Source organism: Bubalus kerabau, chromosome 13, assembly GCF_029407905.1.
Source record: "Bubalus kerabau isolate K-KA32 ecotype Philippines breed swamp buffalo chromosome 13, PCC_UOA_SB_1v2, whole genome shotgun sequence".
Lineage (NCBI taxonomy): Eukaryota > Metazoa > Chordata > Mammalia > Artiodactyla > Bovidae > Bubalus > Bubalus kerabau.
In genome coordinates, this window is record NC_073636.1 from 46,409,538 (window position 1) to 46,424,748 (window position 15,211).

General features: G+C 43.8%; 1 protein-coding gene across 1 annotated transcript in view; it reads left to right on the forward strand.

Moving 5' to 3' along the window:
• Nucleotides 1-1,180: 1,180 nt before the first annotated feature.
• ADARB2 (adenosine deaminase RNA specific B2 (inactive)) overlaps nt 1,181-15,211 on the forward strand; it is a 236,013-nt gene continuing 221,982 nt past the window's right edge. Inside the window, exon 1 of the mRNA XM_055544168.1 lies at nt 1,181-1,459. Coding sequence (XP_055400143.1) covers nt 1,360-1,459 — 100 coding nt within the window. The 5' untranslated portion in view covers nt 1,181-1,359. The remainder of the gene's footprint in view (nt 1,460-15,211) is intronic.

The following is a 15,211-nucleotide window of genomic DNA, read 5'->3' on the forward strand; positions in this document are numbered from 1 at the left end:
ATTATCTGGAAATTTCTAAGTCCATGAGGAGCTTGAAAAGGGTGTATGTAAGGTAGGAAATAGAAATATTTGTGTGCCATTTCTGCATCATCCTGTTAACGCTAATGACTTTTAGAGTGGATTTTTTTTCCAAACCATTACTGTTATAATTAACAGCCTATGTGATTTAAATGCAAAATGCAATGAAGATGGCTGGATTATTTTCCTTCTTAAATCTTATGTTAGATTTTTAACGTTCCATAAGTATGGTCTTGAAAAAAAAAACAAGATAACCCTGAGAAATATTGTTCAAACCTGGTTCAATTTGCAATCTTCCTCCTGGTGAATATTACTTTCTTTCATCCGAATGTTACATTCGGTGATAAAACTATCAGATAAAAGCCCTCTCTGCCTTTCATTTCATTGTTCCCTAAATAGAGCAACCTACTGACATCCCTGCCTTAAAAATCAGGCTCCGACCGAACCCCCGCGTCTTTATGCAGCATTTCTTCCTTGCAGACGGAACAGCCAAGGGATGTGAAGGAGAAAACCAAACATGAGGGTTCTGAAAAATGAATCCCCCTAAGAGGCTGTCTCCCGGGGAACTGCAAATCTTAGCCCCTGGCCGAGGAAGCGAGGGCTCGGTATTTCTTAGAGAGAGATTTCCCCCTTGACACCCGGGTGTGCGATGGATTAACTAGTTAGAAACTGGTGAGAGGCGGGGTCCCTGCGTCTGAGAGTGCGGGAGCCGAGTGCCCTGTCCGTGCGGCCGGGCGGGAGCAGGGCTGGGCGGACTCCTCAGTCCGCTGCCCCCTCGGGCTTCTCGCAGGGAGGCCGGCTCGGCCCGCGCCCCCTCCCTCCCAGGCTGGCCCCTTCCCTTTCCAGCGCCCCGGGCAGCTCCGCCGTCCAAACCGGAGCTGAGTTTGCTGACAGGAGCGCACGGGCTGGCAGCGCTGATGTCAGAGCCGGCGGACGGCCGTGATTGGATCTAATTAGACTTCGCAGCAGCAAATAGACAGGCTCCCTGCGTGATCGGCTTCAAAGTGGCTGGTGCCCAACAACTAGCAGAGGTGCCAAAGTAGAGCCTGCGCGCGGAGCCCAGATTCGGGGCGGCTGGGGCGGCGGGCGCTCCGCTGTCCCGGCCTGTGCGCTTGGTGCGGGCTCAGACCGCCAGCTCTGCCCGCCTGGACGCAGGTGACAGAGAGCCGCCAAAGGAGACGGTGACAGCCTCCAGAGGAGACGCCAGGAGTGCGAGAGCGCAGCCCCGAAAAGTGAGCCGGCCCCCGATCCGCAGGAGCGTCCCCGGCGGCCGCGGCTGGAGCCGGAAAGCTGAGAGTGTTGGAGAAGACTCCTGCCCGGGTCCACTCGCCGGCCGCTGCCATGGCATCGGTCCTGGGGACCAGCAGAGCGTCCGGAGGGCTGAGCGGTCAACTCAAATGCAAGTCCAAGCGGAGGAGGAGGAGGCGGGCCAAGCGGAAAGGTAAGGACCGGTTTCCGCGCCGCCTCTCGCGCACTCCCCGCGACGCGCGTCGCCTCTGCGCGCCCTGCCCGCTTCTAGCGGCCTCCCTCGGGATGCTGGGGCGATGTGGCCGGGGCCCGCCGAGCGCCCCGCTCCAGAGTTCAGGTCCCTCCGTGAACGCCCAGGCTTCCGCAAGTCCGAGGGGGTGGCCAACCAAGCGGGGGCCCCCGCGGAACGCGGTGCCCTCCGCGGCCTCCGGCACGGCTGCTGACCGTCGCGCACAGACGCCGGTGCCGAAGGAAATGCTCCCCTAAGCCCTAAGCGTCCTTAAGAACGAGGGACGGACCTCGCGCCAGCTTCTCCATCCCAATTTTCTTGGAGGCGGGAGTGGGCAAAACCCTGGCAACCGCCTCCCCACGCTGGGTGACAGTTTCTATTCTGAGCGGTGCCGGCTGTTTTGTAAACACGGGGACCTGCAGCGAGAACGGGGTTCGTCCGGGGGAAATAAGCAGAAATTAATGCATGAAAAGAGAAACAAGCATCGCAGCTCGTTAGAGATGAGAAAAGCTGCGAACCAGGAGGGGAGAGGAAGTGTCTGGTGTCAGGTTTGAGCCTGGCTCCCCAGGTTCTGGGAGACAAACAAGCCCCAGAAGTTAGTCGTCGGGTGGGCAGCCCAGGGTCCCCTCGGGGGCAGGGCGCAGCCGGCCGCTGCTCAGCCAGGAGGACGGCCCTGCGCGCCTTCCCGCCGGTGTCTGTCCCTGGAGGGTGGCCGGAGCCCTCGGTGCGGCCGCCTCTTTGCCAGAAAGTAACTTATGTCAGTCGCCCCTTATCATGAGCCTGCAAGAGAAAGTTCAGTTATTATTTGAAATGTGTTGGGGTTTTTTAAGTGACCAAAGAGCCCTAAAGAACAGGGGGAAAGACACAACCATCGTGTGTCAGGTTTTCCGATTTCTCTGCTGGAAGATGCGGAGTTAGTTGTGGTTGAACATGTACCTCCTTCCCCAAGAATCTTCATCCTTGCCGAGGCCTAAGACAAGTTTCTGCTCCATCTCCTCCTAACTACTTCCGAAGGGTCCTGAACCCTTCCCGACTTCTTCCTGTAGTAGAAATTAACCAGAAGGTTTGAAGGAATAAATGCCAAGAGCACACAGCCATTCATTATGATTACATGTCAGGGTGGCAGGGAGTAGGTGACAGCTTCTAGGAGGGCTTCAGAGCCTTGGTGTGGGGGGTGATTCTGTAATTCTTGTTTAACTCTTGAGCTGCTGCAAAGAATGCTGGCTACTCACTTTGTTCCCTGAAAATTTCACTCCGAAACAGATCTGGTCAATGTCTTCCAAAAATAATGCCAACAGAAAGTAACAATGATATTGAAAAAAAAATCACAGAATTTAATAATGAGTATAAATTTTTAAAGTAATGAAAAAGAAACATTGCCTTTTATGCTTCAAGTGTTCATGTGTTCCCGTATTTTTATTTAGTATATTTAAATATTAAAATGGAAAAGTATCGAACAATATTTTACAACAAAGCAAAACCTATAGAAAGAAAATAGAAGCTGATGAACACTCATGTATTTCTCCAAATTCATTTTTTGTACCTTTAATTTAAAGGCAGTCATGTTAGCTTAGAAGGGATTCATTTTCAGAAAGGAAAGCAAGAAATCTGAAGGAGGACTTCATTGGCTATAAACTATGACAATTCAAAATAAAATTTTATGTGAAATATTTATACACTTTATTTTGAATATACCAAGTCTCTTAATTTTTATAGCCAAAAATGAAGTAGGAAAAGGTATTCAGGATGTGTGTACTAATTCCAGTTACTTGCAAATTTATCTGTGGGGTGAAGTTTCTTATGTCATCTGCCAACAGCTTATCATGGTGGATGAGTCAAATCAAACCTCTAAGTGTTCACTTCTTAGGGAAAAGTTAGCAGCATAGGTGTGTGTGGTCAATGAAAAGAAAACAATTACAGAGCTCTTTATTTGCATTTTCCTAGGAATAGATCAGTCTGTATATAATTCCTAATTATTACAGATGCTTTTTTTCCCCTCTTCTATCAGGACAGTGGTGAATTTAAATTATGTTCTAATATTCATGAGTTTTAACAGCAGAAATAGAATAGAATAGCCCCAACTTTTAAGCTTATCTAATAATAAAACTCTGTATCTATCACAATTTAAAGCCCATGTGTGTATGGGTGGCTGTTAAGGAATTTTGATAAGGCTCTATGGAATACTAAGTAAAGCCAGTGATTATGAGTACACAGAAAGAGTTCTTTTTCTGTGTAAATGAATAAATTAAAGTAAATGTACATTTTTTTTCCAGTGATAAGCAGATTTCCACCTATTCTCACAAACAAGAATCATTTTGTTTGCATCATAACTTTTAGTTTCCCGGAGCTGCTAACCAAAATGCTGCTGGCTTCTATACAAATTCTCTAAACGTGGCTTTCCTGAGATTTCTTTTTTTTTTTTTTTTGACTGTTAAATTGCCCTTTATTCTTTTTTTAATTTAAATTTATTTATTTTAATTGGAGGCTAATTACTTTACAATATTGTATTGGTTTTGCCATACATCAACATGAATCCGCCACAGGTGTACACATGTTCCCCATCCTGAACCCCCCTCTATGCTTTTCATTGTCAGAATAATCTATAGGATCTGAAATAAAAGCTCTGTAGCTATAGTATAAGTGTGGAATTGACACAATACTCCCATTTATTATTACATAGGATTCAGAGCCTTGGAAATGAAATTTTTTTTTCCTGTAGGAGATATTTTTTAGTCATGATACCACACAGAAAGCAGTCTATATCATTAAAAGTAAAAAAAAAAAAAAAAACTTAGTCTCAAAATATGACTTCGGGTATTAACTAGGCATGACCTGCATTTGTCTCTCAGGTAAACTTTTAAAAAGACACTAAGCAAGCCTCCCCACCCCCAATCCTCCTGTTATTTCATTAGGACCCAGTACCATCCCTTTTTGCATTTTTCTCTCTGTGTTATTTTTTAGTTGGGACTTTATCTTATAAATTGTTTATGGATCTTTTACATTTTCTGTCCAAACAAGAAATGTCAAATTTTGACTTTTTATGCAAAACAGAAAGGCAGTTTTTTGGAAAGCTGAGCGAAGGACAGTGTTACCATCTCACTTGCACACTATGGTTCAGGACGGTCACCTGCTCGGTAACATGTGCTCCCACACTGTAGTTAAGGACGGTTCCTTTCCCTGTCACACATGAGCCCCATCAGCTTCTGCTTTTGTCTCGTGCAGAGACTTCCAGGAAATCCTGGCTGCACGTGTAGTTTGGGAGACTTGCCTGCTGCCTCCCACATGGAGCACCCTCTTAGCCAGTTCCTCGTGGAGAATCCTGGAGGCCGTGCTGGGCCTTCCAGTCCCGGGTGAGACTGTGTGCAGGTCTGCACGCAGCCTGTCCATGCTGGTCTTAAAGTCATGCCTGCACATGTTACAAAAGAACTGAAGGTGTGGATATTGTAAAAGGTTGTAAAAGGTGCATATTTTAACCCTGAGTAGTAAAGGCAAAGGTGGAAGGTTTCTTAAATTAGTATCAGCTCAAGCAGGAAGTGCAAAAGGCAGCACCATCAGAACAGATAGCATATAAAATAAGTCACTTACATGTATCAGCTCCCTGAACCATGGACACCTCCAAGGAAATATACCTGAGGAATTGCATAGGTGTATTTTTAATTATTAAAATAGTATACGTATTCTCTTTTGATCTCTTGGTGAGCTTTCTTTGGTGAGAGTAGTTTCCCAAAAAGAAACTGTATTGTCATGAAATGCATTTTGTAAATAAAATATTTTTAACATTTGACCCATGAATACATACAATGTATAAAACAATTGAAGTCTCTGGAAATTAAAAAAAAAAAAAGATTGATATTTAAATACAAATATATTAGGAAATGGATTGAGAACCAATACAAATTCAGTTGGTTCCAGGAGGTAAATAGGAAGACGGGGTTTTAAGTGAAGTGCATCAGTCACTAACACAGAGAGGGGGAACTTTGGGGAACTATTTGAAATGCTGTAGAAACAATCCTTGGTAAGTAGATCCAGCTGAATGCGGCACCAACACACCACCTGTCTTTTCTGAGGCGTTTGACAGCAAGCTAAGTTAATGCTTGAATTTCATGTATTATTCCAAGGAAATCCCTTACACAGAGTTCTAGAAAATTGAGGGGTAGCTCCGCAGAAGTAAGTAAGCTGATGAATCAGGAGGAGGCAGGAGCAGCCGGTCATGAACTTGGGGAAATGCGGGGGAAAGTTGGCCAAAGGAGCAGGATAAGGAGAGCATATGGGCGGAGACGCAGGCTTGTTGTGAAATGGCATTCCATGAAAAGCTGATGAAATAGAAACATGGGCCACAGATGAAGGTGGCAGAAACCGGTGGGCTCATCCTACCTGGTGGGACTGCCGGCCTCCTGCGTCGCAGCCAAGCATCCCTGCACACACTAGCCTCGCTGGCCCGCAGCTCTGGATGAAGGGCTGGATTTAGTGATGAAATTAAACTGACGGAACTGTTCGCCCTCTAATTGTGTAAGGGCTTTTTCTTCCTTTCTCTTTTTAAAATTTGTATTAGTACGTCTGGTTTCTAGTGACCCGTGTAATAGCAGTAATTTGAGATTGCTTCAAGGGCATTAGATATGATGAGTGAACTTGAATTTAGAATAAAAATATGAGGCTCATGTATCCATCGCTAAACAGTGGTGATTGGGTTGTTGGAGAAGTGCTGCCCCAGAGGGGCGTCACATAAGGATATGCAGAATAAGGAAACTGCAGCTTTCTTTTCTTGAGGCGTGGAGAGACAACTTCTGCCCTGAAAGCATTCAGTGTTCAATTTAAAAACCATAGATGTTTGTGGTTGTGTGTGTGCATGTGTATACATATACACATGTATGTGTATACATACAGTGAAGACAGCTGAAACACCTGAGCATTTTTTATGTCTGCCTGCTTCTTTTTCTAAAATGCTAGAAAATGAAAGTCACTGTTTTTGTACTGTGGATAGTTTTGAACAACTCATAAAACCAAAAATAATACCGTGGATCTTCATCATTTAAAAATATTATCTCTGAATGCTGCATCGGTAAATGGAGCTCTTAATTACTACAAACAAGATTTCTAAAAGGATAAATTTTCACATAATAGGTGAGATTTTAAAGGTACTTATTTTAGCCATTTCTAAACTGGAAAAAAAGGAAAGAAAGGTGAGTGCCCAAGTGAAATATGGAAAGCACAAGGTCCTTCGCAAAATATTCAAACTACTGAGTATTGGCCTTTCCCCGAGCGTACACATCACAAGAAGAGCCACACAGCCACACAGCCACACGCTGCCTGAGCAGCCAAGACCCGCTCAGGCTGTCGAGTCGCTGTGAACACTGAAGCCAAATTAACCCCTGTCTGTTCAGTTAAATTGTTCTCCTGCACTGAAATGCAGAAATATATGCTGTGACATACAGGATTATGCAAAGAGAATTGTTTATTCCTCACTAATAATGCATTATAATTCCCTTAAGAACATATCATTGTCAAAGAAAAGAACATTACTTTCAAAAAGAGGGGAAACATCTTGCTTAATTCCTGATCCACTCGTGAATTTGGTCTCTGCCTGTGGGATCAACAGAAAGAGGAGGACATGCTGAGAAATTTAAAACCTAGCCTCTCATACTTGCGTATGTTTGTACCTCGGTTCCAAACACCTCTCTTGGGTGATTAAAATTTTACTTCCTTGTTTATTTTATTTAGAAGGAGTGGGGGACAGGGGCTGTTGCCTGGTTTCCTGACCTTGTTTCAACAGTCACAGCAAAGGCGGCTCTGAGCACCGTGACTGTCCATCCACACGCTTGTAAGTGAATTCATTTTCCCAGGAATCCCATCCAAGAAACAGCAACCCAGAAGTGGAAATGTTTGCTTTTTAAGCTCTCAGTAATTTTCCCCAAAATAAACTTGGCTGCTTGCAAAGACAGCCGATTTTTTTTTCTGAAGAATAAGTGATAAATATTTGAAAATAAAGAGTTAATCTGAGTGCCTAAGTTCTCTCCAAACACTGTGGATATTTAGTCATCTTTTATTGTAGTTGCAGGTATTAAGTATGAAATAATTTAAGTATGAAAATAATTTCATTTTATTATTTCATGGATGGAGAATGACTGCAACCAGTATCTGGTTTCTGGTAAGAAAGTGGCTAGACAGTGTCCCTTTTGTGTCATAAAATAGACACACACAAGTTTCACTATCATCTTGTTTAAATTATGAAAATTATCAAGTTAATGTTAAAAAAATTTAAATCTCAAAAAACAGCAAGCGTGGAATATAAATTTTATATTCATACTAAAGAAGCATTTTATGCTTGATTAAGAAATAGTGTCCAATAAATGGGACATTTATAATGATAAAGAGTAGCATTAAAAACGGAAGAGACCTACAAACGTTCAGGTGACTTTAGGATTTTAGGATCATTTTTTTTGAATCCCTAAGAGATGCAATTTTAAAAGCTTTTTTTTAAAGCTGAGTTCACTTAAAATCATGGGCCTAGAGGAGGCTCCATGGGGCTGCCTCAGTGCAGAGAAGGCAGACAGAACAGCCCCAGCCTGAAGAGACCCCTACGAGGGGCTCAGGCTGGGATGTTCCAGCTCCTGTCCACGCCCGCTGCCCTCCACAGCTCCCCTGACTGAGGGGGAAAGCTGGGGTGTAGGCGGAAAGTGGACGAGGACAGCTAGCCCCCTCCACTGTGATGACCTGCTCCCTTCAGCTATAATCTGGTTCCGTCCCTTCCACCAAGCACTTTATACAGGCGCCCACTGAGGTCTCCCACAAAAGAGGTCGAGGCTTCTTTCTGAGGCCGTGTCACCATTCGGATGATAAACACAGCGAACATTGCTCAGAATGCATTAGCAAATCCTCCTTTCTGGAATCTGCTCTACAGACATGACTCTGCCACCCAAATGCTAGCTCAGGGCTTCCAGGGGGTCGCACACAATAGAAAGTGTTCCTTTAAATGCCTCAGCCAGGATTGCTTTGCAGACTTTCACAGGTTTAATTAATCTTTACTGCTCCATTTATTTGAGATGCAATCTCTAATTCTTGTTTCCTTCCGCTGATAGAAGACCTGCCTCATCACTGTGCAATGTCTTACGTGATTTCTCAAATATGGCACAAAAGTGGGACAGAGGGGACCCAGTTCTCGGAAACTGGAGCCCAGGTCAAATCCTCTCTGTGTTAAAATCAAATAGAAAGTGGGGTGGCTCCGTTTCTCAGAAGCAGGACTTGGGAATCGTGATAAAATAGCTCGCAGCATGCTCCTAGAACACCAATAATTGATTTTAAAATGACTTTATCAGCCTAAGTCCATCGGAAGTACACAGATGGCCTCTCTTTAAAATTAATGCAATATTTCCTAAAAGTTTAATTGCTCTTGGAAAAGGCCAGTATAATGAACATGACGGACACGTCAGCAAAGCAGACCCTGGCCTCCTCCCCGCAAGCCTGGCTGTGTCCGCTCGTCCCTGTCCAGAGCAGATGCTCCTTCTGCATTTGGCTGGCGGCTGTGGAGCCCATGTCCTCACAGGAAACACTGTCCCCGTCAGACCACGGAAGGTGCACAAGCTCAGGCACCGCCTGTTGTGTACAACTTTAAAAGATTTTTGTTTTAATCTGGGTGTTGCACAAAACAATATTAAGCATCATACCTTCTCCTGTCCCTTCAGATCAGATCAGATCAGTCTCTCAGTCGTGTCCGACTCTTTGCCTTAGCTGAGTAAAAACACGGAAGACCCGCTTTAACCACAGACGTAAAGATGCTCTGTTTGTGTTTCAACTCTAAATATTCATACCGTGGATGAAACTTTGTAAAGGAACTTCTGAATTCTAACAGAATTCTAACAGAAAGTGACTTTTTCATTCAAAACATACAGTTCAAGGAGAATTTTTTTTTTTTTTTTAATTCAGATGAGTCCGTGCTACTAATTTCCTTTCTGAGGAAGAAGTGAATTTGAAATCAAAATCATTGATATATCCCGAGGATAAATAGTAGCTTTTTAAAAGCTCTGACACAGTAGGACAGGGAATGAAGTATCCTTGAAGAATACTGAACAGAGAACAAATGCTGTCCCCCTGACGGTGGCTTTGGGGGCAGCATGTGTGTCCCTGAGCCAGCCCCTCCCAGAACTGGAGGCAGGGATCTGCTCGGGGCTAGTGGAAATTGGGGGGATCTTCTCTCCCTAAGCAGTTAGGATAAGAAGGTTACTTGTTTTAGATCTAAAAAATGTGCAGTTCATATTTTATTGTTATCACCTTTTAGGGGAGTTAAATTTATTTGGGGCTTTTGTATGTAGATAATGAATAGAGTTCAAGTTATTAAAAATTATACTTTCTGTAGGCTACTAATATATGCAAACAATATATACAGATGACAGATTCAAGATTTAAGATATATGTAAATATTTATTGAAATAATGAATATTGAAATATTAAAAGATTGTCCAACAGCTGTCTGGAATAGCAGAAGTCTAACACATACTCATTTTTAGATGAACACTTAAAAAATCAAGTGTAGAAAAAAGTCTTGAGAGCATAAACTCCTTGAAAGATAGTGAAAAAATAAACTTTGTTTATGCTCATGATGTTTAGCATTGAGGAAAACATCTTTTATTTTTAAATTTCATAAAGAAGTAAAATAAATCTTTTTGTTATTGCATCAAATAAAAATTAATCTATCCTCTTATGTCATAAAATATGAGAAACAGAAACCATGGCGGTATGTGGGGCTGTTGACAGGAAAAGAGCGGAGGGAGAAACCAGAGAGTAACTTCCAGGTCTCTTTCTGCCTGCACTCTGGTCAGAGCTCACGTTCCTGCACTTTATTTTCTGTATCTTCCACAACAGAGCGGGCTCTTGATTGCAAGTGTGGGATATGAGACCCAGCTCTGCTGTCTTTGCAGTTTGCCTTAGACGTTGCGTGTGTACTCAGACAAGGGCTAGATTCGACCTGTGTGAGTGGCTTTCTTCACCTGCAGCTGTGTCACCTCGGGCACCTGCTCTGGGCTGGGCAAAGACTTAGGAACTACAAAGGTACAAGGAAAAAAAAGTTGACAGAGTCCTCCTTTTCTCTGAGTTTATACTGAATTTGGGGAATAGATACACAAATGTACAGTCATAGGAAATGAAAACAGACTCTGTGACCCAACACAGTTTTAGGTCCTATGGGAATTTTAATGCCCATTTTTATCATATATTTTACAAAATTGAATTTCTTTTATCATTTCAGGTGAAACTACATATATAAAAATTAAATGACTAAAATGCAAACTTCTGTAGGTCTGAGCATTTTTATCCCCTCTGCAAAAGTCAAAACATATTAGCTGCTCAGTTAAAATCCACTGAGAACGTTGATTTCATTTTTGAAATAAAGTTGCTTAAAGCAATAATCAGAATATAGTAAGAGGGAAGCTTTTCTAAGGAGACTGGGTGCAGATGGCATGAGCTGCTACAGCTTACAAACCACAAGAGGAACTGAGTGAGGGGTTAGTGGTGATTTCATAAGTCACCTGGTGTGATGACCTCTCGGGAAGGACATGGCTTCTCCCCTTCTTGTTTCATTAATTGTCTGCAGGTTTGATTGGTGGGTGTTGGTCTGTGTGCAAGATGGTCCTTGGAGGATGGGAGCCAGGTACACTCGGTGTGTTCCCAGAAATTAGCACACAGGCTCTCTCACTGTACAGCATCAACCAATGGCTGTTGCCGAATTCACTTATAAAGAGCACCTGCTGACTTATTTTCAAGTCATTGCTGTGGAATGTTGAGTGTGCTCACTCAACAGACGTTCATGGGACGTCTTTATGTGTCTGCACTGCGCTAAACGTCAGGGATTAAGCAGTCCAGAAGTTCTGGGAAATGTTCTGAGTCAGAAAGCACATCTCAACATGGCTGTGTGGTCCATGCTGAAGAGATAGTCCACTCCCTCAGGAAGCCGGGCAGCACCCTGCTGCCCTTTGCCAAGCCAGCCCCTCACCCCTCCCCACCAGTCTGCATGCTCGAGGGTGCTTGTGTAGATGGGATGAGGAGCCACCCTTGGACCCAGAGAATGCCCAGGGTGCATCTTAACGACACTGGCGCCCACACACCCTTGACCCTGAGGCGTTCTCGGCCTCTCCACTCTGTGCCTTTAGCCTGGGCTCGGGGGTGTCCCCCCCACAACCAGCCTCGGGAATGCACATCTGTCCCTGAGTCCATCCCTCTCCACCCTGTGCCTTTAGCCTGGGCTCTGGGGTGTCCCCCCACACCCGCCTCGGGAGTGCACATCTGTCCCTGAGTCTATCCTGCTGCAGCCAGCCCCCAACGCCTCCTCCGAGACAGGCCCAGGCACTGCCCCAGGCTCCGCTTCCACCCTGCTTCTCGTTGCCCAGAGGTCCACGCTGTCCTCATGGCTGAGGGCAGAACTTGTGCATGTCTATGCAGATCAGAAGTCTAGCACGTGAGTAAAGCATGCGTCTCACCTGCGGGATGGCTGGCATCTCTCCGCCTGGAGGTGATACAAAGCAGGGCACAGGGCTCATCCCAGTGGTCATGGGAGGCCATCCCACCACTGGGTCCACTCAGGGCTGTGGACTCAGGACACCCTGTGGGAAAGACAAATCACTGGACTCGTCCCTTGTATCTGTGTAGATGGCACGTTTCCTGGTCTTTCTTCTCTCTTACCTGAGACGGCCTTGGAGCAATCTGTCTCTCCATCCATCCATCCATCTTTGTCTCCATCTCACACACGTGAATTAAGTGGGTGACCAGGGTGCAGCGTCAGGAGATAAAACTCTTCAGAGCACGACTTGCCTGGTCTGCTCTTGTGGCTGCAGTGATGCTGGCTGCTCCAGTGGGTCTTGGTATTTATCTATAATGATGCTTAGGGAAGTCTCCAAACTTGAACAGCAGGAAGACAATGAAAAATGCACATTGTTAAAAACTGAAACCATATACTGGATTGAATGCTACCTCCCATTTGTAAGTGTTCGTAATAAAAAAGTTACTTGGTGTGCAACACTCCATATGTGACACCACTGGACCCCCTGTTCTGGGAGTGGGGGGATGTTGAGTTTACCCACATCCCAGGGAAAGTATAGAACTAAATGTTCATAAGGTTGGATGTGTCTATTTTACAGAATGTCAGCCTCACTCAAAAGGTTAGCAAAACACAAGAGCGGGCAAACCGTGAAAGATTCATTTAGTTGAGACTCTGGTATTCAGTTTTCAACAAGATTGTCTTGGTTCATCACATGTAAACCAGCCATGCTGAGGCCATTTAACCCACTGCCCATGTGGCCCTTAGACAATAAGAACTAAAATTAGTCACTAATATTTATTGAGCACCTACACAGTTCGATTCCAGAAATTCCTCTCTGCTACTCCATTTCCTTATAAAATGGAACAATATTTGAACTGTAGATTGTAAGATATATATATTTCATGTATATTTCACATATATATATGTGCATATATATATATATACACACACACATTCACTCAGAGATTAGCAAAACATTGTCATATTTAGGTGACCTATAAATGAACTTTTAGGACAAAATTTAGAATAGAGGGGGTTTTGGGTACTTATTAGACTAAGTTAACTGTACAAAAAAATCTATATAGACAGTATATTAGTTGGCTAGGGCTGTATAACAAACACCACAGTGGAAATTTATTCTCTCTCAGTCCTAGAAGCCGGAGATGGGAGTCAGACGTCAGCAGGGTTGTTCCCAAGGCCACACCCTGGGTCCCCATGTGATCTCCCTCTGTGTGTGTCTGTGGTAGGGACACAACTCTGCCAGAAACAGACAGAAGTTCTGTTCTGTTTACCTTCAGAGACATTTCCCAAACCTAAACACACCGTGGGTTCATCAACGTCCTCTTCCAAGAAACATCTTCTCCACCTCAATAAGGGCCAGAAAATTCATGTTACATCTTTGTCACCGTGATACCTCTAGTATATAAACCATAAAGTCTGTATTGGGTGAGAAGTATTCGTAGAATCCAACTGACCTTAGGCTTGATGAGATAATGCCTGGAATACTTTTTCTTGATTATTTTGTCATGAGTGTTCCCAACTGATCTGATGATGTAACCGATGTGGATTTTATTTCACTCAACCTCTTTCCCGCCTGGCAAAGACCCCCATTTCTAGCTAAAGGTGGTGTGAACTTGGATATTCTGAGGCGGGTTCCCTTCCTCCCTGCCCGACCACGGAGGCTCTTTCTCTGCAGAATCAGTCCTATGCCTTCCTTCCTGAGAGGTTAAGTAAAGGTCCTCTTTGTTTCTGGATGAGGGAAGGGGGACCCCAAGGCAAGCATCTCTTTCCAAGAGCTGGACAGTGAGGAACCAGACCTGGACCCAGAACCTTTGGTATTCATCCAGGTGCTCTTGGTGAGGACCCACCGCCCTGCTGTGGAGGCAAACACGCAGATCCCTGGGAAATAGGGGCTCATTGTCTCTCGGGGATTCCTGAGCAAATATCTGGAGAACATCCCCAGTGCCTGTGAGTGCTGCCACATGGAGCAAGATGGAAGTCTCGGGGCAGGGGGAGGGGGAACTCTGTGCTTCTGGTTTTTGCAGAGGTGCTGAGCATGAAGCCAGCTCATAACATCATAATGTGTGTGAGTGTGTGACTGTGAATGTGTATTTGTGGGATTGTATTTGCATGTAGGTAAACACATATTTATGTATACACATGCTTATATACAACTGTGCTTAAGTAGCCTCCAATTATCTGATTGGATGGTTGAAGAAACCTTTAGAGATCGTTCAACCAACTCAGACATTTAACATCTTCATTGTTCAGATACCTAAATAATATACACTCACTCCAAAGTAAATATTAATTGTTGCACAAAGTAAAAAATATTCAACAACTATAATTAATTAATATTAGAGGTGAAGAAATTTTAAATTCTATTTTTAAAAATCAAATACAACAATAGAAAGCCTGAGTGCGGTACATACACAACCCCTGCCTGCACAATACCTATATACACAACACCTACTTACACAACATCTATGTACACACCCGCATACACAACTTCTGCATGTACAGTATCCATAAACACACTCCTATATACACAACTGTATATACACAATCTCTGCACACACAACACACGCAAAAAGGTATATCCAGTGAGCACAGAGTTTATAGTCATATTCAAATTGATATTTTGCAGTGAAAATGAAGCCTGTCCTTCACTCAGTGAAACCCTGGAACTAAATCTGAATGTTCTAAAACCTTCTCATTATACATAAATGCACTTGTTGTGCATCTGGATTTAAAAGGAGAGCATCCTGACCTACCTTATGTGTGTCTGTGTTGTGTACAGGATATTTTTCATAAACTTCCATGCATAAAGAATATATTTAATGTTCCAATTTCCTAGATTAAACTAGCTCAGAGTCTGTCTGGTGTACAATTCAAAATCAGCTTGAAGCCACAAGTAAACATATAGGTTCTGTTTCAAATTCACTGAGTAAATGGATGAAAAGTGGCCTACAAATTAGATTTGGGTAGAGAATAGTCAAACAGGACATCTGATCAGCATATGACAACTGATCCTGGAAGTGTCAACTTTGAAACAAAGCAGTTAAATGACAGAGACCCTTGTAAGTAAACAGCCTGTTCCCCAACGTAACAAAGGACATTAGCATTAAGGGGATATAAGCAACTCCACGGGCACAAATGGACTGAAATTGCTCTTCCCATCTGTTCAACAT